The 21,636-nt window shown below is 37.6% G+C and overlaps 1 protein-coding gene and 1 long non-coding RNA gene across 7 annotated transcripts in view; one reads left to right on the top strand and one right to left on the bottom strand.

The window, feature by feature from the left end:
• The window catches only part of LOC309792660, a 42,918-nt gene extending 22,583 nt beyond the window's left edge, over positions 1 to 20,335 (top strand). For 2 of the 3 annotated variants that reach the window (XR_014291751.1, XR_014291752.1), the window contains 7 exons: positions 1,601 to 1,667; positions 2,103 to 2,138; positions 12,079 to 12,257; positions 12,613 to 12,714; positions 14,571 to 14,660; positions 16,531 to 16,592; positions 20,077 to 20,335. This is a non-coding gene — a long non-coding RNA (uncharacterized lncRNA). Of the gene's footprint in view, positions 1 to 1,600; positions 1,668 to 2,102; positions 2,139 to 12,078; positions 12,258 to 12,612; positions 12,715 to 14,570; positions 14,661 to 16,530; positions 16,787 to 20,076 lie in introns of all 3 variants that reach the window. The other variant, XR_014291753.1, reaches the window with a different exon arrangement.
• The window catches only part of VWA8 (von Willebrand factor A domain containing 8), a 369,162-nt gene that overhangs the window by 86,637 nt on the left and 260,889 nt on the right, over positions 1 to 21,636 (bottom strand). For all 4 annotated transcript variants that reach the window (XM_082602373.1, XM_082602374.1, XM_082602375.1 and 1 more), the window contains exons 36-37: positions 16,074 to 16,155; positions 12,016 to 12,220 (exon numbers count right to left, since the gene is read on the bottom strand). In XM_082602373.1, the coding sequence (XP_082458499.1) occupies positions 12,016 to 12,220; positions 16,074 to 16,155 (287 nt within the window). The remainder of the gene's footprint in view (positions 1 to 12,015; positions 12,221 to 16,073; positions 16,156 to 21,636) is intronic.

Raw genomic sequence — 21,636 nt, 5'->3', positions numbered from 1 at the left:
GATCTGATGGGATTATACAGAGACAAATGCCTAGTTTTAACGCCACTGGCATTTTCAGGTTTTGGCAGGGGGAGGGCACCCTGGATACTTGACTAAAGGGTGAAAGTTGATAAAGCTGCCAGGGCCGGAGTGCATGGTGGTTAAAGAGCACACATTACAGAACCACTGACTCTGCCACTTATGAGCCCTGTGACCTTGGTCAACTTGCTTAATTTCTTTGAGCTTGAGTTTCTCCATCTGTGAATTACATCCCTGGAGCATTCTCTTACCCTCAAAATATACCAAAGGTTAAGATTTTTTTTTTTTTTAACTCTCTAAACAAATTAGCTTTCTTTACCTTCGGAGTTTTTAAGATTTGGAATTAGCTTTACATTCTCCACCTAATGCAACAATGAAAGATGACATGGCAAGTGCCATATACTGTATTCAACTACTATTATTCCTGGTTTGGCAGCCACTGAGTCATTTTATTTTTTTATTTTTATTTTTAAAATTAATAGGTTTTTTTCATGTTGGCTATGGATGTCCAATTGTTCCAGCACCATTTGTTGAAAAGGTTATCCTTTCAGTAAACTGCTCTGGCACCTCTGTTGAAAGTCAATCGGCCATATGTCTCTGGGTCACTTTCTGAATACTCTAGTCCATTCCATTGATTTATGTGTTTGTCCTTTTGCTAACATCATACCATCCTGATTACTGTAGTTTTATGTTAAATCTTAAAATTGTGTAGTATGATTCCTCTAACTTTATTCTTTTAAAAAGTTGTTCTGAGTATTTTTGTTCCATATACATTTTAAAGTCAGCTTGTTATCACTATAAAAAAAATCCTACTGGGATTCTGGTTGGAACTCTCCAAATCAATTTGGAGAGAATCGACATCTTTATTATGTTGAGAATTCTAATCTGTGAACTCTCCTTTTACTTAAATCTTTGGTTTCTTTCACTAGTGTTTTGTAGTATTCAGCATACATATCCTATACATGCCTTGTTAAATTTATACCTAAGTATTTCATTTTTGGGTGGAACTGTTTGTAAATGGTATATATATTTTAAAATTTTGGTTTTTAATTGCTAGGATATAGAAATATGATTAATTTTGGACCTTGCTGAACTCACTTATTAGTTGAAAGACGTGGTTTATTTTGGGCGTTATTTGCTTTTTCTTGGTACATTCTGTGGGATTTTCTAGGTAGGCAATTATCTTGTCTACAAATAGTGACAGTTTTATTTCTTCCTTTCCAATCTGTATACTTTTACTTATTTTTCTTGTTGTTGCACTGGCTAGGACTTTCAGTCTGATGTTGAACAGGAGTGATGGGTGTATGGGTGTGGTTGTTCCTGCCTTATTCCCAATCTTAGGGGGAAAGCACTCAGTCTTTCACCATTAAATATGTTGCTAGCTGTTGGGCTTTTGTAGATGCCTTTTGTTAGGCTGAAGAAGTTCTCTTCTATTTCTAGTTTGCTGAGAGTACCCACTTCCTTTTCAGATGACCTTGAGTCAAGACCAGGAGACTCTGGAGGAAAAGGAGAAACACATCTAGTTCAATGGTAGTTCAAATTCTGGTCCTCCTCAACCCATGTGCTATCACTTCTTTTTCAGAGACCTCAAATAGTTGCTCAATGTATCCTGTCCGGAGTTTATTGCTGAATTCAATGGAAAAGACAGGGTAAGTGTGTGCTTACTCCATCTTATTCATAACTAGTACTCGAGTCATTTCAAAGTGAAATAAGGAAAATTAACCAGTTTCTTCAGTTCTATTAAAAAATATGTATTTTTTAACGTGTCTAGGATCCAAAGATGAGTCAAATGAAATCTTTGTTTCATGGCTACTCTTATTCCTCTTATCTACCTGGTGAATTTCCACTTGTTATTATTCTAAACCAAGTTTTAATTTTTATCAAAGTAATCAATGTAAATAGTTTAATAAGCCAAATAGTACTACAAGATGTATAACAAAAACAGCAACCTCGAGCTCCACCATCTTCACCCCCTAATTCCCACTCCCCAAAGGTAGCCAGCCACTTCAACCCTGCTTACTATGTCTCCTGCTATTTACCTTCATATTTCTAAATAATATTCTTACATTCTCTTTATTTTTAAGTTTCAGACATTATCTATCGACTTCCTACTATGAAGGGTAAGGATTATTTCGCCTATCTTACCTAGAACATACATTACTCATGTTCCCTCCTCTTATCATCCTAATAGAGTGCCATCATAAACTTGAGTTAAATCAATATTAATTGTTTACTTTATTATTACTGTTATATGGTACTATATTACTATATGCAATAATTTGTGTTACTATATATTACTATATATTTCTAATTATAATAATACATATTACTATATAGTTATACTATTACATACTATTATTATATATAATTTTTCATTTTTCCCACTAATATGTACTCTTTACTAATTCTTAGCTTTACTTTATTTATCTCTCACTAACTGTTCCCCAAATTCTCCAGCAGAGCTGTAAAATTCTCGCAATATAGTTATTCTATCACATTGCCAGCTCCTTTTTTTCCCCTCAAGACATCTATTCTTTCTGGAACCCTGTTTTCCCACTTTGCTTTGGAGTAGTTGTTTTCAGGCACAGCTGTTATTCTAGAACATCCTTTCATGATCATGCTGGGAATTACCTTTGCCTCTTCCCTGGCTAAGACCACTCTTTCCACCCTTTCTTCTTCTTTCTTGATTTATTCCCTCCTTTTGTATAAAGAATGAAAGTTTTTGAGATTTGCATGTTTAATAATGTTTTTAGTCTACCGTCACACTTGATTAATAGCTTGGCTGGGTATAAAATTCTCGGTTGGAAATAATTTTCCCTTTAGCTTCCAATGCTGCTGTGGAGAAGCCTAATGCTATTAGGATTTACAGTACATTTTATATAACCTGTTTCCCACTTCCTTCAACTTAGAAGTTTTCAGTTTTGTCTCTTTACCCACAGGGTTCTAAAATTTCAAGTGAATATACTTTGGGGTGTTTGCGTGAGGGTGTGTGTTTTTCAGTTATTAAATAGAACATCTGTCCTGTAGTTTAGTGAAATTTTCTTAAATTACTTTTTGAGTCATTTCCTGCCCTTTCATTTTCTGTTTCTGGAATTCTTATTAGTCAGATAAGACTTCTCTCTTCTATTTTCAATTTCTTTGTCTTTTGGGAGAGTTCCCTAATGTACAATCCCTTTTATTAATTTATTTCTGCTACTACTTTTTAATTTCCAAGAGATCTTTCTTATTCTTTGAAGGTTACTATGTTAAAATAGCACTATGTTTCTGTTTTATAATATTTTCTCTTACCTCTCTGAGAATATCAATTATCACTTTATGAAGTGCTTTTCTGCTTTCTGTATCATCTCTATTTCTCTGTTCATTTGTTTTGATTTCCATCTTTTATATAAGAGGCTATCCATTAATATTTAAGAATAAGGCATTAAAAAGTAGATTGAAATTTTTGTTTTCTGTTTTTTGTTTTTTGTTTTTGCATAAAGTAGGGCTTGCCAACAAGTGGGTCTTCTTCTAAGGCTAGTAGGGAGAAATTTCCAAATGTCAGCATCAGAAAGGCTTTTCTCTAGAGTCACAGATGTAGAAAACAAACTTATGGTTACTGGGGGTAGGGGGAGGTAGGAATAAATTGGGAGATTGGGATTGACATATACATAATACTATATAGATAACTAAAAAGGACCTACTGTATAGCACAGGGAACTCTACTCAATACTGTGTAATGGCTTATATGGGAAAAGAATCTAAAAAAGAGTGGATATATGTGTATTTATAAGTGATTCACTTTGCTGTACACCTGAAACTAACACAACATTGTAAATCAACTATACTCAAATAAAAATTTAAAAAAAATCACTTGATAGGATACAAGCTTTCCTATGGATAAGCAATGTACTAATTTTAATGTAATTTTGTATGTTAGTACATTTTTACTTATCTCCTTATAAACTGAATGTATCTCAAAAATGATTGTTTCATCCTATAGACTGTATTATTTGTGTATATTGACTCAAAATGATAAGAAAACAAATAAAAAAATGTTTTCCTTAAAAAAAAAAAGTGGGGCTTCCCTGGTGGCGCAGTGGTTGGGAATCCGCCTGCCGATGCAGGGGATGCGGGTTCGTGCCCCGGTCCGGGAGGATCCCACGTGCCGCGGAGCGGCTGGGCCCGTGAGCCATGGCCGCTGAGCCTGCGCGTCCGGAGCCTGTGCTCCGCAACGGGAGAGGCCACAACAGTGAGAGGCCCGTGTACCACAAAAAAAAAAAAAAAAAAAAAGTGAAAAAAAGAAAGACTTTTCTCTTGGGCATGTCAGTTTCCAGAAAGGATTTTCCCAGTCTCCTGCTTAAGGGATATAAATATGGATGCCAGCTTCATGAGATCTAAATAAGGAAAGCAGACTTTCACTTTATCTTCTTGTTGGCTACATGGTCTCACTCCTGTCTTAAACTGTGCAGATCTCCACTGTGGCTCCCGTCTCTTGCAAAGGTAGAGGACAGCCGGCTGCCCAGGTGCATAAGATAGAGGAGAAAATCTGTATTTCTAAATGGCCTCTATATGGGCTTTCAACTAATCTGCCAGTTTTCAGTGCTGCCCTGTACTCTAACCTTTGGAACATGGTGTCTTCAAGTCCTGATGCTTTATGGGCTTCCACAGAGTAAAGCTTGCATCTCCCCACGGAGGAATTTTAGGGTTTTAGTTCTCTCCAGTCACTAACTCGGTCATCACCTACACATGTATTTTTCAATCCTCCAAAGTGTTGTTGCATCTCTAATTCTCTTTGTCCTTGTGGTTTTGTACCTTTTTTGATCCTTTATTGTTTTCTTACTGGGATTTTGGTAAGAGGCAAAACTAAACCTGTATTCGATTTGTCAGGAGTCCCTTTCCCCTTCCGTAAAAACCAGATTCAGGTATTATTTTATCTTAAAACCACTTCCAAAGATAGAGTTAAGTATTCTTTGCTGTCCTCCGGTCCCTTAATCATGCTTCCATCACTTTCTTCACCACACTGCACCATAGTTTATTTGGTTATAGTGCTACTTGACTGTAAGTTCCCTGGGTCTGTAACTGTCTTATTTCTTTCTTTATCCTAGTGAGTCTAGGTGATCAACGAATGTTAATTAAATAAATAAATGTAAGAATGGGTGGAGCTATTAAAAGGGAGAGGTTAGAGATGGCACTTGTGGCCTGACCTTGTAAGGAAACAGAAAATAAAAAGAGAGACATTTTTAGAATGTTATAGAGACAAAAGAACACTGTATACAGAAAAACTAGGAAAGACAGCTCCAAATTGGGCTTGCTCTTTACTGTTCTCAGGACTCAGGCTAAAGATGATGTATATTTCACTGTGTGTTTTTTGGTCCTGTTCTAATTTGTCTTTTGAATAAGGCTAAACACTATAATCCTCTGCTGACAATTGTCCTATCACTGATTTCCTGCTTTTCTTCAAGCTGACAAGTTTAGGCCCAGACCATTTTCTCAATTCCTTTTTTGGGCCTGACAAAACTTTTCCTAAACAGGATTATAAGCAAAGCTCACTTCCAACACTAAGACAGATGATGAATTATGTAACTCACTGGGTCATGATGTAATATTAGGTGTTTGGGTAACACTGATTCCTTATAATTTGGCTTTGTTTCCATGTAAGTGTTAAAGAATTCTGTAGCCCAATATTACCTAACTTCTGAGTTTCTAATTTTTATTTGCTTACTAAATACTTTGTGCCAAGTATGAATGCATTTCATTCTTACAACAGCTTGTAAAGTACAATGGTATTGTCTTTATATTATGACTGGAAAGTGAAAATTAGAAAGAATGAGTAATTTGCCGAAGATCACTTAAAAAGTGGTACGTGGATTTGAACCTAGGTTTGACCACTAAAATTTCATGCTCTTAAACAATAGGCTATACCACTTATAAATAAAATTACAATTTTCTCTATAAATATAACAGCAAGGTTTTATTTCTATAGCCATTGCGATGTGTTGATTATACATAACTATATACATAATGAGCTTAGAACCACAAAAATTCTAGAGCCACTGATTGTCAACATATTCATTGCATTTGATATCTCAATTTATAACTGATATATTACAGAATTAATTTGTTTTCCTTATACTTTAAATAAATATTACTAAGATTACTTCTTTACTTGCTGATTATATTGTCAAACAGTATGCAATGGGGATATAGTATATAAAATAATGATCTTAAGGTCTGTCATGAGAGAAAGGAGTTGAAATATTTCTGCTGCTGATGATTTGAAAAGCAATTACCTGAGTTTAGGCCTTTTCTAAAATGTAAAAGCTAAATGATATTTCTATTTTTAGCATTACTTTAAAACTCTAATACCCATGATTTTCATATTTTTTTTAAAAAAATTATTTATTTATTTATTTATTTATAGCTGTGTTGGGTCTTCGTTTCTGTGTGAGGGCTTTCTCTAGTTGTGGCAAGCGGGGGCCACTCTTCTTCGCGGCGCGTGGGCCTCTCACTATCGCGGCCTCTCCCATTGCGGAGCACAGGCTCCAGACGCGCAGGCTCAGTAGTTATGCCTCACGGGCCCAGTTGCTCCGCGGCATGTGGGATCCTCCCAGACCAGGGCTCGAACCCACGTCCCCTGCATTGGCAGGCAGATTCCCAACCACTGCACCACCAGGGAAGCCCTCATAATTTTTATGGTTATCTTTTTTGTTGGATACACACAAAAGTTTAATGAAAACTCATGGCCTCTTTAAACTCATAAACTTGTTGATTTGCTTGTCTTGGGAAGGTGGTTGCTGATTTAATTTTAGTTACATTTAGCAATTACTGACAAATTTGTGATCCAATGGAAGCATTACTTCTGGAGGAATGTAAAAATCGACTGGCAATTTCCTTCTGAAAGAGTTTATAAGAAAGGAGGCCCTTATGCACGAACCCATGAGTGTTATCCCACTTGAGTATAGACTTCTCTCCAATTCTTTGCTCAAACTGAATTCTTTGTTCAAGAAGAGCGTTGCTAATCTGTAACTGGGACAACTGTAGGCTTCCACATCTCCCAGAGATATCATGACACCATCTTATCTGTGTTCTCAGTACCTCTTTCCCTTTTCTTTTGCCTTTCTCTCTTCTTAACCACATTTACATTGTCTTATTTCTGAAGGACCCTGCAGTCAGGTAACTGTCATAATTCTCCTTGGGGAGTTAGTTAAAGGCTTAATCAAGCCAGGGGCATGCTGGAAGCGGATTGTACTAGTTTGCGAGAGATGCTTACTAAATATTCGGAGACTTTGTGGGTAGATTGTTAACCTCTGGTAGCTTCAAATCAGCCATGGAGGGAGTATTTACATCTTGAAAACTGGCAAACATTGTAAACTGCCCCTCACCTGCCAGAGAGCTGGGCTGTCAGCACACTACTGGGTAGTACACTCTCCAGGGGATCCTGCATTTTCATTAGGTAAGCCTGAACACCTTATTCAAAGTCTAGATTCAAAATGAATTTCTATGGTTGGGATTTCTCTAACAGCAATAAACAAAGGAAAAATCATTAGAGGCCTTGCCCAAGTGTTACCACATAGGCAAATAGCTAGACCATCTTGATGAAAACCACTTCTACTGATATATCACTAGGAGATATGGTGGGAAATTATAAACAAAAATTTTAAGAAGTATTGCCTTTCTGGGCCAAGGAAGATTCCGAACGATATATGTACATGTAACAGTCCTATAAAATGTGTATCACTCTATAACAATGAGCCACTTAATCAGACTGTTAAGTGTTTTCAGAACTGCTGACCAACGCTAAGAGTGAAGTACAAGAGTGGACTATGCTCCTTAAGAAGAACAAAGAATTGCAAACTTTCACAGAAGATCTGGAGATAATGTAGCTTGTAGAGTCAAAAACTAAATTTACTAATAGAGTACCAATTAAATAATCTTGTGGTTTCCAAGACTGGAAGTGGGCCTTAACATTCTTAAAAAATCATAAGGGGGCTTCCCTGGTGGCGCAGTGGTTGAGAGTCCACCTGCCGATGCAGGGGACACGGGTTCGTGCCCCGGTCCGGGAAGATCCCACATGCCGCGGAGCGGCTGGGCCCGTGAGCCATGGCCGCTGAGCCTGCGCGTCTGGTGACTGTGCTCCGCAACGGGAGAGACCACAACAGTGAGAGGCCCGCGTACCGCAAAAAAAAAAAAAAAAAAAAAATCATAAGCGTTGGATGTGTAGTTAAAGAAAAGGCTAGGCCTAGTTACCAAAGTACAGCAGATGACATTTACTCATATTCCTAGAATATCTTCTTTGAAAGATTAGAGGTGCTTAGTATAAACTGGTTATCTTTTCTATGTATTTTTGTCTATGCCTCTCTCTATTTTCAGTATTTACCGTATCTATTGTGTACCAGGCACTATCTTAATTATAAGGATCAATAAGTTCCAGTCCCACACTGTTTCAAAGATTCTGTCAAGTTTTAAAGTATACAGTTAAGGAAGTATTATTCAAAGGCCTCAAAGAGATTCTACGAGTAATATATGAATGATTTAGTTTCTGATTAGTTTATTGTAATTAGACAATAACATTTGAAAACTGTAATCTTTTAGCCTTTTTGCTCCCATAAGAAGAGTCACCAGGAGCTTTTTAGAGAAGATGATTTGATTTCTGAGGAAAACTGTGGTGTAGCCTTCTTGGGAGGAATCCAAATGTAACTAAATAAAAATATGAAAACTATGCTTTATAGAGAACACTATAAAACCTAGTCAGAAAAATTTTGCTTATAATTAACCTGTGCTTCTGAAAATATCGAGTCTAACAGTAGTAAATATGAGTTCTAATAATGGGTTCTTAGACTACAGTTATAGTGATACTTTGAGTTTGTTACAGTTGTTTTACTATAAGAAAAACACGTTCCTATCAAAGCATGTAAAATTAATGAACACAGTTTACATGAAGCTCAAAAAATCCTCTCTTGGGCTTCCCTGGTGGCGCAGTGGTCCAGAGTCCGCCTGCCGATGCAGGGAACGCGTGTTCCTGCCCCGGTCCGGGAAGATCCCACATGCCGCGGAGCGGCTGGGCCCGTGAGCCATGGCCGCTGGGCCTGCGCGTCCGGAGCCTGTGCTCCGCAACGGGAGAGGCCGCAACAGCGAGAGGCCCGCGTACCGCATAAACAAACAAAACAAACAAACAAAACTCTCTTGCAAGCTGTACTCATTAAAGAAAACTATCAATGAATACATTAAACAAAAACAAAAATTCAAAGCAACAATGGCTTCAAAGCTAATACCTCAAGAAGGCTGAAATGTAGCAAAGTCATAAAGAATAGGGATAAAACATGTAACTGACAGTTTATCTAAAGATAAAACAGTTCTTTTGACACCAGGCAAAGGAATCAGGGAAAGATGGGGGTCAATAAGTGGTGAATGGCATGGCAGATTTTCTGCCTGGCCTTCACTGTTGACCTAAAGGAGCATCTCATGACCAGTAGGAACCGCTGAAGAGACTTGTATAAATCTCCCCTAACAGCAGGTCTGAGGCTGCCACAAACTACTGGAGCGTAAACCAGGCCTTTTAATTTCTATGATGTAACGTAAGTCCATTTGGCCACTAGATGGAGATCAGGTTACTCTGCCATTGACAGGGAAGCTGCTGGCAGTCAGCAAGTGATAGGTATGGTACTGAGAACCTATTCTCTTTTCTCAGTACTTCTATGGAAGGTATTTTCCAAGAGCCCAGATCAGGAGTAGACCAATGTTGAATAAAGGGTCCATAAATGAGGAGTAGGTTGACGGATTGGTTAGGAAGGTAGCTGTAAAAGACACATTTTTGCTTGTTATTACCATGGCTCCTGGAATGATTCATATTTAGATTTGGTTGTACAAACTACTTGTAAATAGTAACATAAGCTGGTCTAAGTAAAAGCAATTAAGTATGCTGTCTCATTATTTACCAAGCAGTGAGGAGGAAGAGGTGTGACCAAAAGTTACAACAACGGCAGATTATTTGGACAATGACTTCTGTCTGTTTAGACATAAAGATATATGCTCATAATTTGCTTCTCAGTTTGAGTATGTATGTAAGTGTATATTTTCAATATCAACAAAATGGATCAAGGAACATCAGAGATGGAAGGAGAATGTTAGGTAACATTCTAATTTTACAAAAGGAACTATCATTCAATTCTGAATTATGTAACTCTATTACTGAATAAGTCTTATTTCTATTATAGCTGCACTTTGAACTGGAGACACAAAGTTATACATTTCTTAGAAAATGTTTGGTTTGTAGAAGAATCAGATACTGCCTTGTACAATATAGCGGAGTATTTTGATTATTTTTGAGATGTTAGATACTATATTTCTGTTCATTTCTAACTTAGGAACTATATATATTCATTCAATACTTATTTAGTTACAACTGATGAACTGAGACAGTTAAAAGAATTCCATTTGTTGTCAAAAAGCTTCAATTTCGTATATATGAGTATAAACAAGCATATTTGTCTACTGTGTACCAATCATCATGCTAAGAGCTGGAGATATAAAAATGTACAACAGAGGCAGGAAAGTCACTGGGAAGAGGAGAGTTACATGGTTAAAACACAAAAAGGGGTTAATTTTTGTACCAGTGAAGACCCGTTATCAAAATCACGAGTGACACTCCTTTTAAAAGTTCTATTGTCAAAGATAAACTTAATTGTTATAACCTTGTTATAACACATGAGAAACTGAAATAAAATATAAGAAATTCGAACACAATAGTACTTACTATTAGGCATCAATTACTGTAATGAAAAGAGGAGCTTAATTCAAAGGGAGAAGAAACTAATCTTCAGAATAATGAAAGAAGCAGAACCATAGTTAATTAATTTTCTAATTACTCTTATGGATAGTGACCAACATTCAGCCTGTTACTGTGATAGATCCACTGCACTTAATGACATGTTTATTTTAGAGTAATACATTTGTTTTAGCTTAATTAAATTAATATACTCATACCCTTTCAAAAGGATTTGGGGCTGCTGGCCTATATTGGTTTGCAATTTTCAAAATGTTCCTATAATCTAGGAATATGTATTAATCATTTACAAATACACACACACACACACACACACACATATATTTCTCCTCTAAGGAATATCACAAAAATAACCACAGAAAATAGTCATTGTTAATCAGATATCAATGGAGTAATTTGTAGAAATTTCTTATCTCGTTAACTGGTTCTTTACAGAGCAACAGAGTTGGCAGGAACCTACCTTTCTTTTTGCTGGATAAAAATGAAATGTAAACAAAGAAGTTTTCCTCTGAAGGTTAAAATAAATAAATTACAAATAAAAGAAATCCTTTTATAATACGGTTTAGTATCTATGGGTACACAGCCTTCCTCACTGCTCACATTAGTTCCAGACAGCAGCTAGATTAGTTGGTGACTGAGTCATTTCTGGAGCTGTGGAGCTTCCTCCCTCTGTGGTGACCTGTTCCCATATTTCTTGCTAGTGCAGGGTTGGGTCTACTTATTATGGCTGCTAAACTTCCATTCTCTGGAAATGAGGTTGGTAAAAGCACATCTCTACTGGATGCATAGTTCTTCTTATCTTCTCTAGTCTAAACGTTTTGGCCTTATACTAACGTGCTGCGTTTTAGATGCTCAGTATTTCTGTTTCCTTGGTAGCATGGGGCGATGCTGACGACAATGGCAGAAGTGAGAACAGATGCAAAGGTGGTGCTGGAAACTGATTAATGCTTAAGGTTAAAAAATAAAAGTTGATGATTGTATTTGCATGTTGTGAGGTGAGGAACCTATATATTTAAGCACTGACAGACAAAAAAGGCACATTTTTACTTTTTCTCTATCTAGAAGGATAGATCTGTCTTTTTCTATTATGAGTCCCAAAATTATTTTAGCTATTTAAGTAAACTACATTTGAGTCACTGGGCCGGGAGTTTCCATGACTGTGGCATTTGCAACTAAATGAATGAATTTATAACTGAACGTGCACCCTTAAGAGGTAAGGTCAATTCAAGTGGTACCTGCATAAGTCTGTCACCTTCTTGTCCAATCATGTTTCTCCATTCCATGAGTGACCGCTGCAGATGTTCCAGTCCAGTTTCCCAAAGCCGGATGCGACCTCCCATGTCAACAGTGACAACGCCACCTTTGCCCCACTCAGCCAGCAGTGCATCTGTGTCCGAGATAGTAGATAGCCACGTGGTATATGGTGAGAGAAAGTCTGATCTGCAAAAGAAATCAGTGTTCAACCAGTGAAGTCCAGGTAATGAAGTTAGTTTAACCTGATTTAGGATCATTAAACTCCCTACAAAGAATTCTCATAGTTAAACAACAAGGACCTACTGTACAGTACAGGGAACTATACTCAATATCTTGTAAAAACCTATAACGGAAAAGAATCTGAAAAAGAATATATATATATGTATATGTGAATCACTTTGCTTACACTTGAAACTAACGCAACATTGTAAATTAACTATACTTCAGTAAGAAAAGTAATGTTTTAACAAAACATTCTGATAGTAAGCACAATTAAAAGATAAGATACCAACAGATCCACATGTAAGGAAAAAATACATAGTTATTTACTGGTTATTTACATATTCCTGTATTTGTAGATCCTGGATGACATTAGCATTCACTGTCAGGAAGAAAGAAACTCTATACCAACTGACACCTCACATACCCTCAGCGCTGGACACACTCCTTAGGGGTCTAAGGTCAGTGCTGAAACTGATGTCTTGTTTATGTGCCTTAATTGCATTTATATTTAATATTTTGCCTTCTCTAACTTAGAAAGTTATATGGATTTATAATAAAGAATTTATATATTTCTCATATTATATATTTCATACCTATACCTATTTCTGATATTATATATCAGAAATAGTCATTTCTAGGAGTGCAACTTTTGCCTATAAGAGTCAACTGCACACTTCCTTTACCTCAGTAGAGCTTTCACTATACAAAAGAAACACAGATTATAAATTCTAATTACCAGTGTTGGCTCTCTAAATACATCTGATATTTTCTGTATGAAATAAATGGTCTAAAGGGATGATCTAATAGATAATAAAAACATAATACACTATCAATGTAGATTTGTTAAAACCACAAAACTACTATATAGTGGGTAAATTCTTATAATATACTAAAGAATAAATCAAGGCGACTTTAGCCTTTTTATCAGTCTGCCTTAGTAGATACTAAACACAGAGTGACAAAGCCAGCCATTGTGGAATATGGAAGTCTTAGAAAATGTTTATATGAAGAGAACAAAAACAGTAGGATGGAAGAAGTGTTTCAGAACTACTTTGCAGTACTAGAAGGACTCAATGAAGATAACATTTGATATAATACAGGAGTCATCTCATGGTGCTCTCTCAAAAAATATTTGCCTTAGGAAAAGAATTAGTAGGTACAGATGGTGAAGTAAAAGGCTACTCAAGAGTAATGAAATTTCTCCACGTATGATGTTTGAAATTCTGCCACAAGTGCTCAATATGTATGATTCTATTGAGCACAGTACCTACTGGTTGCTTATTTAACTCTCCACCATGAAACTTTAAATTTACAGGGGCAATTTCTTCAGTATGTCAAAAATGTGCTTGAAGATATCACATATTTACTACAACTTGCACACCAGGTCTAGAATCTCTTCTTTACCTTTTTAAAAAAATGCACATTCCCCTTATATATAATAACAAAGTCTTTAAGGAATACATAGAATTATAGTAGAGTGAAGCCCAGATTTATATACTCCCATATATCAGAGCTAAGTAGTATCATTTTACAAATGCAAATAATATAAAAATTTGAGGAATAATACTCACATTTTACTGAGAGTGAAAGTGATGTATTCATTTTGGCCCTGCAGTCACATATAGTTTTACTGTGTTTTCTATTATTTGAAGTTAGTCTTCAAATGGAAAATTCCTGCTATCTAGCAAAATACTAAATTTAAGCAACCAGCAACAAAACTGAAATCCAGATGGGTTGTTCCCTTGGATTACATATATGCCAAAAACGGCAACAGTTAATCTCAAGAGAAACTCAGGATATACTGATAATGAACAGACTCTAAACCACGTGGCATTTGAAATATGGCAAGTCCAAATTGAGATGTTCTGTAAATGTAAAATACATACTGGGTTTCAAAGACGCAGAAGAAAAAAGGAATGTCAAGTATTATTAAAATGTTTATATTAAATACATGTCAAAATAGTAATACTTTAAATATAATGGGTTAAATAAAACACTATTAAAGGTAATTTCACCTGTTTCTTTTTTTACTTTTCTAATGTGACTACTAAGAACATAAAATTACATATATGGGGCTTCCCTGGTGGCGCAGTGGTTGAGAGTCCGCCTGCCGATGCAGGGGACACGGGTTTGTGCCCCGGTCCGGGAAGATCCCACATGCTGCGGAGCGGCTGGGCCCGTGAGCCATGGCCGCTGAGCCTGCGCGTCCAGAGCCTGTGCTCCGCAACGGGAGAGGCCACAACAGTGAGAGGCCCGTGTACCGAAAAAAAAAAAAAATTACATATATGGCTGACATTCTATTTCTATTGGACAGCACAGCACTAAATGAATGAAGTATGGTGGTGATCAGCTGACACTGGCTGAATATGTATAGCTGCCCTTCCAGATGTTACTTCTACGGCAGGTATAACATATGGTTCATACAGAAAGTTAACAGAGAAAAGTACTGAAATAAAAAACTAGGGCCAATTAGGGAGAAATTAAGAGAAATATTGAAAAAAATCATCATGCTTTAGAAATGTAAAAAAAAAAGTTGTTCTTTTCTTTTGCTACTTGAACTAATAGTATGTTTTAATGAGCGTACAATGGAATAAGAAATTCCCCCAAATGACGAAAAGCTATTTTTCATTAAACTGACACATTAAGATGTTCCAAGAAGGTATTCTTATATATGTTGGAACAAGTAAATCTATTTCTTTGGATAATACTTTTATTCTTCATATTTCTCGAACCTGACTAAAAGGTCCTAAGAAATGAAACTGTGTTTCTGAGTTATTTTGTACTGTCATGCTGAGCAATTTTCTTCTGGGAGTTGGAGGCGTGGGTCAACAGGAGGTCTGGTGACGTTTGGGTGACTGACAGGTGTGGCTGGCCTTCCTATGACATTGGAAGCCTCTCCAGGCTCCTTTACCCAGGATTTTGGGTGAGCCTTTAACCACTGTGTTGTGAGGTCTCAGTTGCTTGTGAGGGAGTACATGTTAGGAGGGGATGTACATCAATCTATACCAAAGCAGGCACACACTTAGGTTGAGAAAGGGAGATCAGGCATGGATGCATCCAGAAAGGGATGGGCTACAGGTGAGGACACATGTGTCTGTCAAGGAAGAGATGGAGCATCATTGTTTCTCCTTTTAGACCCTTAGTCTAGTTAGTTTGAATGCTTTGCTTCCACTGCTGAACAGTAATAAAAGCAGCCAGTGGTAAGGAGTTCCATTCCAAATCTCTGGAATCCTTTGGCTACTGTATAGACTTCACAATGGTAGATGCTCGGTTACATGTTTAAAAACAGTGTTAAACCAATGCTATTTAAATTCCTTTGACATCTTGAATACATTTACCTCAGAAAACTAATATACAGAGCTAATAAATATGAAAATTTTTGCTGTACTAAAAAATGCTGTTTCAAAAAAATTTATCATTAGGACAGATCAGAAAGGAAAAACGAAGGCTTGAAGGCTGTTAGACTAGGTAACATATGAACATTTTCCCAAAATGAAAATAAAAATGGCAGTAAAGAATGCAGAACAGGGACTTCCCTGGCAATCCAGTGGTTAAGACACCGTGCTTCCACTGCAGGGGGCATGGGTTTGATCCCTGGTTGGGGAACTAAGATCCCGTATGCTGTGCGGCATGGCCAAAAAAAAAAAAAAAGGAATGCAGGACAGCAAGATATAAACCAACTGTAATTGAAAAAAACAAAAAAGAGCTTGCTATTTAAGGAAGCAAAAAGCACACATTTATTCAGAGTACATGATAAGAATTCACTCATTTTTTTAATCTGACACACAAGCTAAGAACAAAGGTGAAAACAGATTACCCAGGAATAGGGATGTATCGGAGTCTCTTTGATTGGAGATCAGTGACTTCTATATAACCAGCTGTTTGTGGAGGGATAACATCTGCAAACAAGTCAAGACACGAGCCGAGTGTTAAATTACTGCATGATACAAAAAAAGGACCTAAAGAAAGCATGGATGCTGCTAAAAGTGGAATGAAGTTATCACTAGCATAAAGCAGAACTCTGGGACCCACTTGAAAAGGTCCTGGGCTGGCCAATTCCAGCCTTGAGGCTAGACTCTCAGAATTATGTTTTAGTCAGGGAAATACAGAGACTGTGAAATAGATGCATGTTAGTGATTCTTTACTGTCAAGAGCATTACCTAAATTCCTTTCATTTTCTTTGATAGCTTCCCCAGATGGGTCAATGTTTTATTTTAGCACTTACAGTTTATCTGAAAATATTTCATCATTTGAATTCTCTTTTTCCTTTCCAGGAAATCACAACAATGGTATAACACAGTGGAGTCAGCACCTACTTTGAAATTGGACTGGCCTGGTAGGAAATCCTAGCTCTGATATTTCCTAACTATGTTTTACGCTGGCCAAGTTAGTTCTCTGAGACCTGCCTTCATCATTTGTAAAATGGGGATGACGACAGCATCTGAGCATCATAAACATAATTTGCACCCAGTTAGTAGTTGCTCCACCCACAGTGGCTGTTATTATTAGGACCCTTCAAGACAAGAAAAGGTGAGGTGAGGACTGGGCAGTGGGGCGAGGACTCTGGGTCATGAAGAATATGAAAAGGCGGGGAAGGAGAGGGTGATGAGACATGGGGGAACAGAGTCCCCTCAACTCCAATTCTAGAGCTGTTTCCCAGCAAATTCCAGGCGTTTACTGACTTTTTCCCCAAAGCCCTGAGTACCACCACCATGCTCATCATCACCAGCTGCCACCACTGTGTCAGGAATACTGCATCAGGAACACTGCTTATTCTTTTTTTTTTTGCGGTACGCGGGCCTCTCACTGTTGTGGCCTCTCCTGTTGCGGAGCACAGGCTCCGGATGCGCAGGCTCAGCGGCCATGGCTCAGGGGCCTAGCCGCTCTGCGGCATGTGGGATCTTCCCGGACCGGGGCACGAACCTGCGTCCCCTGCATCGGCAGGCGGACTCTCAACCACTGCGCTACCAGGGAAGCCCACTGCTCAATCGTTATAGATAGTGTTTTTAACACTGACAACAACAAAGACCTTGGATTCCTGTTTGAGAGATGAGGAAGTAGAGACTTAACAGAGGTGGTAAAATAACGGGACTTGCCTGGATAGTGATAGAGAAGGCTTTCAAAATCAGGCCTTTCTTCTGGCTTTAACATCTCTGCTCTGCCCACCACTCCACAAAGGTCCTACCTGAGCTGACCGTAAGGCAACAATTTAAAAATGCTTTATTTTACAAAATCTTGGCCACCAATGTCTCCTTTAAAAAAAAATCCCCCTACAAAGAACCCATACTCTTAAAGATTTTTGTCTGTTGTCTACCTCTTATTATAATTTCTGATTAGAATGAGATATCCGGAATGTCCACATTGAATTTATCCAATGTAGTTTACAAAAAATAAGAAACTTGGCATTTTAATTTCATGTTTGCTGCTGAAGGTTTTTGAGTAGGCCATCTGAAAACCTCAATATATCTCTTACTTATTCAACAAACGTGATTGAGCTTACTTTGCACCAGACACTATACGAAGCACTGGGGATACACAGGAGGGACTTCGAAAGGATTCTAGGGTGGGAATCACAGCCCTGGGGCCAGGTATGAGCTGCAGAGCTAGGCACGGAGTGGTCCCAGAGGGCAAAAGGAGGCAGGAGGAAGGGAAAGTGATGTCCACGGACAGCAGAGAATAAGGAAAGAGAGTTACTATGGTAACCCGACCACCCAGCTGAATTGGCCATCCTCAGATAGCCATTTGTATAAAGCCAACATGCTTATTGTAAGTCATGCACCACCTGCATTGGAAACGCTGCCTGGGATATAAGGTCAGTCTTGGACGAAGTTTTGCACCATATATCATTTTTGACAGTTCCTGGCGGCTAGCACCTAACTGAAGTGGGTTGAATTACTTATAGACCCTGGTTCTTTGCCAAAAATGACCAGTTATTGAAGCGGTTGGGCTGACTAGCGCTGCCTAGCTAGCCAGTTGCATCTGGCCTGCCACTTACACGCACTCTCCTTTTCACAAGTAGTAGTATTAGGCTGAGCTACCGCCACCAGTGCTTTTGGACTGCCTGAGAAAGCAAAGTAAGCCAACATATTTTAAGTATCTTTCTTTCTACAGCTTTCTTTCTTTCTTTTTTTCAATGTGCAAGTTAATTCCATGTCATAAAGAGGATGAGAAAATGCAATAATGGCTGTGCCTATTTCAGGAAGGAGAAAGCAAGAATTTTATTCCTTGTGCTAAAACATATTTTCACGTATCAGAAAAGGCAATTTGTGGCTATAAAGCACTTTAAGGGTGGTGGTAGTGATGGTGGTAATGGTAAGGCTTGAAAAATAATCAGAATTAATGTTTCTGGATTTGAAAATAAATCAGCTTAGAATACGTGATTGAATTAAGGAAGTGAAAACCATGGCCAGATTTCCCTCCAAACTTAGCCAAATCCTTGTCTATCCATTTTAAGTGTTTCAAAACTGTAGAGAGGATGGAGGTTCAGTAAATTTCCATTACATTTATAATCTAGGTGGATTTCGAAGAGAGGTATAAATTATATTTCAGGATTAGGTCACTAATGATTAAAGGCAAGTCACTGCTGCAGCATTTAGTGTGCAGTTCCCATATAGAGTGGGGACAGCTTAGATGCACAGTGCCAAGGTTAGGAGGGGGTATAAAAACCGTCAGACAAAGTAACCAAGAGCATTTTCAGAAGGAAGATGAAATTACATAAAAAATTCACTCCTTCAAGCAATGTAATTTGATGTACTTCTGTTAACTACTAGGATAAATGCACTTCTGTGTTCACAGATTAAAAGAGGGATATGTGCCCTGAGATTGTGCGGATACCAAATCTTTGAATTTAATCAAAGTTCAGAAAACAGTACACTGCTTTCAATCAAGAGTCATTATTTTGTATTTAAAGAGCTGAGGCCTGTGATTTAAAGTAAAAAAAAAAGCTAACATTTAACTAGAAGGAAAATGATTGAAAGAAAGCAGTAAATCTTTCCCCATCTGCATTAACCACAACTTATACCATCTCTGTAAAAGCCACCGGGAGAGTAGCCTTTACAATTGCTATTGATTTCTTTAATAAAAGGCTGATGTGCATTAGTTCCTGACTAATTAGGTGGTGGGATTCTATTTACTTTAAAAAGATTAATTTAGTTTGAATTATCATTAGAGATCTATAGGCACATAGATTAAAGAGTCAAACAGACTGAAGGAAAAAATCATCAGCCTTGACTTTACTCCTCTCACCCTTCATTTTCTGCTCCCAGAGATGCTTTCAACTTTTTAAAGCTGTTCCTTTGGTATTCACCTTCATCCTTATGGTGCTGTCTTTATGTTTTAGTTTTAGGCATTATTTATTGACTTCTCACCACATAAGATGAGAGTTTACCTGTTTTCACATACCCCTCCCCCTGCCTACCATCTCATTTTTCCCATCCCTCCGTATATTTATATGATAATTTTTCATTAGATTAACATCCAGCACTTATGTTGTTATGATTATATAAATGCTCTTTACAGCCGAGCTATGTCTTATCATAGTATTATTGCTTTTTCTTTTCATAGAGTTAATAATCATGCTTTGTTGTTGGTTTACTTTTTCATGTACCTAGCACAAATTCATCCTCGAAGTTTTCCCTATGTCAAAATTTCTTAATGTGTTCAAATAGTTGGGTTTATCAACTTCACTTTCTTGGAGGCATCTCTCCTGAAATCTCAACTTTTCTAATCTTAACTGGTTGATCCCTAGGCCTGTGCGCAGCTGGCATCCTGAGATCTCCCTTTACCATTCTCTTAGGATTTTTTTTGTTTTTTTTTTACAGCCCACATTTAAAAAATTCTTCCTGGGCTTCCATGGTGGTGCAGTGGTTAAGAATCTGCCTGCCAATGCAGGGGATGCAGGTCCGAGCCCTGGTCCAGGAAGATCCCCCATGCCGCAGAGCAACTAAGCCCGTACACCTAGAGCCCGTGCTCTGCAACAAGAGAAGCCACCGCAATAAGAAGCCCACGCACCGCAACGAAGAGTAGCCCCTGCTCGCCGCAACTAGAGAAAGCCCGTGCGCAGCAACGAAGACCCAATGCAGCCAAAAATAAATAAATAAATATATTAAAAAAATTATTCCTTTGTGTCAGGCATTAACCTAAGCACTTTCTATACATTTGGAATATTTAAGGAACATTACCTTAAAAAATGAGGGTAAATAAAACTCTTAGCAACCAAGAGAAAAATGGCAAAAATATATAAACAGGCAATTTTCAGAAGAGTAAATCACAATATATAAAAAGATACTCAAACTTACTAGAAATCAGGGACGTGCACAATAAAAGGTCTGACCTTTGCAAGAGAAGATGGGGATGGAGAGTAGCCTCATCTTTTATGCTGCTGGAACAATAACTTTGGGTAACAATTTGGTAATTTCACTCTTAGATATATACCCTACAGACTCCCCACACATATACACAGGGAGACTGGTACAAGAATACTTGTAATAGCAAAAAATTGTGAAGAACGTAAATGTGTACCAATAGAGAACAGATGAATAAATTGGCTGTGCTGTATGTACAGCAGTGAAAATGAATGAAGTGTGGATGATGACAAAGATTCTCTCCTTTATCAAGAGAGTCTGGTATTAGTGAAAGGACAGACACATATTGTGTTGGCCAAAAAGTTTGTTTGGGTTTTTCCGTACCATCTTATGGAAGATGTTATGGAAAATCCCGAACGAACTTTTTGGCCAACCCAATATAGATTAATGGAACACCAACGAAAATCCATAAACAGACTCACATATGTGGTCAGTTGATTTTCTGAAGAGGTCCAAAGACAACTGAGTAGAAAAAGGACAATCTTTTCAGCAAATGGTACTGGAACAATTGACTATCCCCATGCAAAACAATGAGTCTCAATCCACACCTTGTGTCATATAAGAAAATTAACTCAAAGTGGAGTACAAATCTAAGTATAAAATCTAGAAATATGATATTTCTAGAAGAAAACATAAGAGATTTGGCCCTTCACCAAAATGGGAGAAAATGTTTGGAAAGCATGTATCTGATACTGGACTTATATGTAGAATATATAAAGAACACTCAAAAATCATTAAAAAGAAAGCAAGTAATCCAATTCAGAAAGTGGGAAAAGATTTGAAGAGACGTTTCACTAAAGAAGATAGATATGAAAAGATGCTCAACATCATTTGGCACTAGGGAAAATGCAAATTAAAATCATAATGAGGTTATCACTACACACCTGCTAGAATGGTGAAAAACTGACAATACCAAGCACTGAAAAGGTGGCGGAGCAACTGGAACTTTCACCATTGCTGACAGGAATGCAAAATGGTATTGCTATTCTGGAAACCAGTTGGGCAGTTTTATCGTAT

This window comes from Mesoplodon mirus (assembly GCF_964341445.2).
Source record: "Mesoplodon mirus genome assembly, chromosome: 17".
NCBI lineage: Eukaryota > Metazoa > Chordata > Mammalia > Artiodactyla > Ziphiidae > Mesoplodon > Mesoplodon mirus.
Note: the sequence above shows the minus strand (reverse complement) of the source record. Positions and strands in the feature narration are given on the sequence as shown.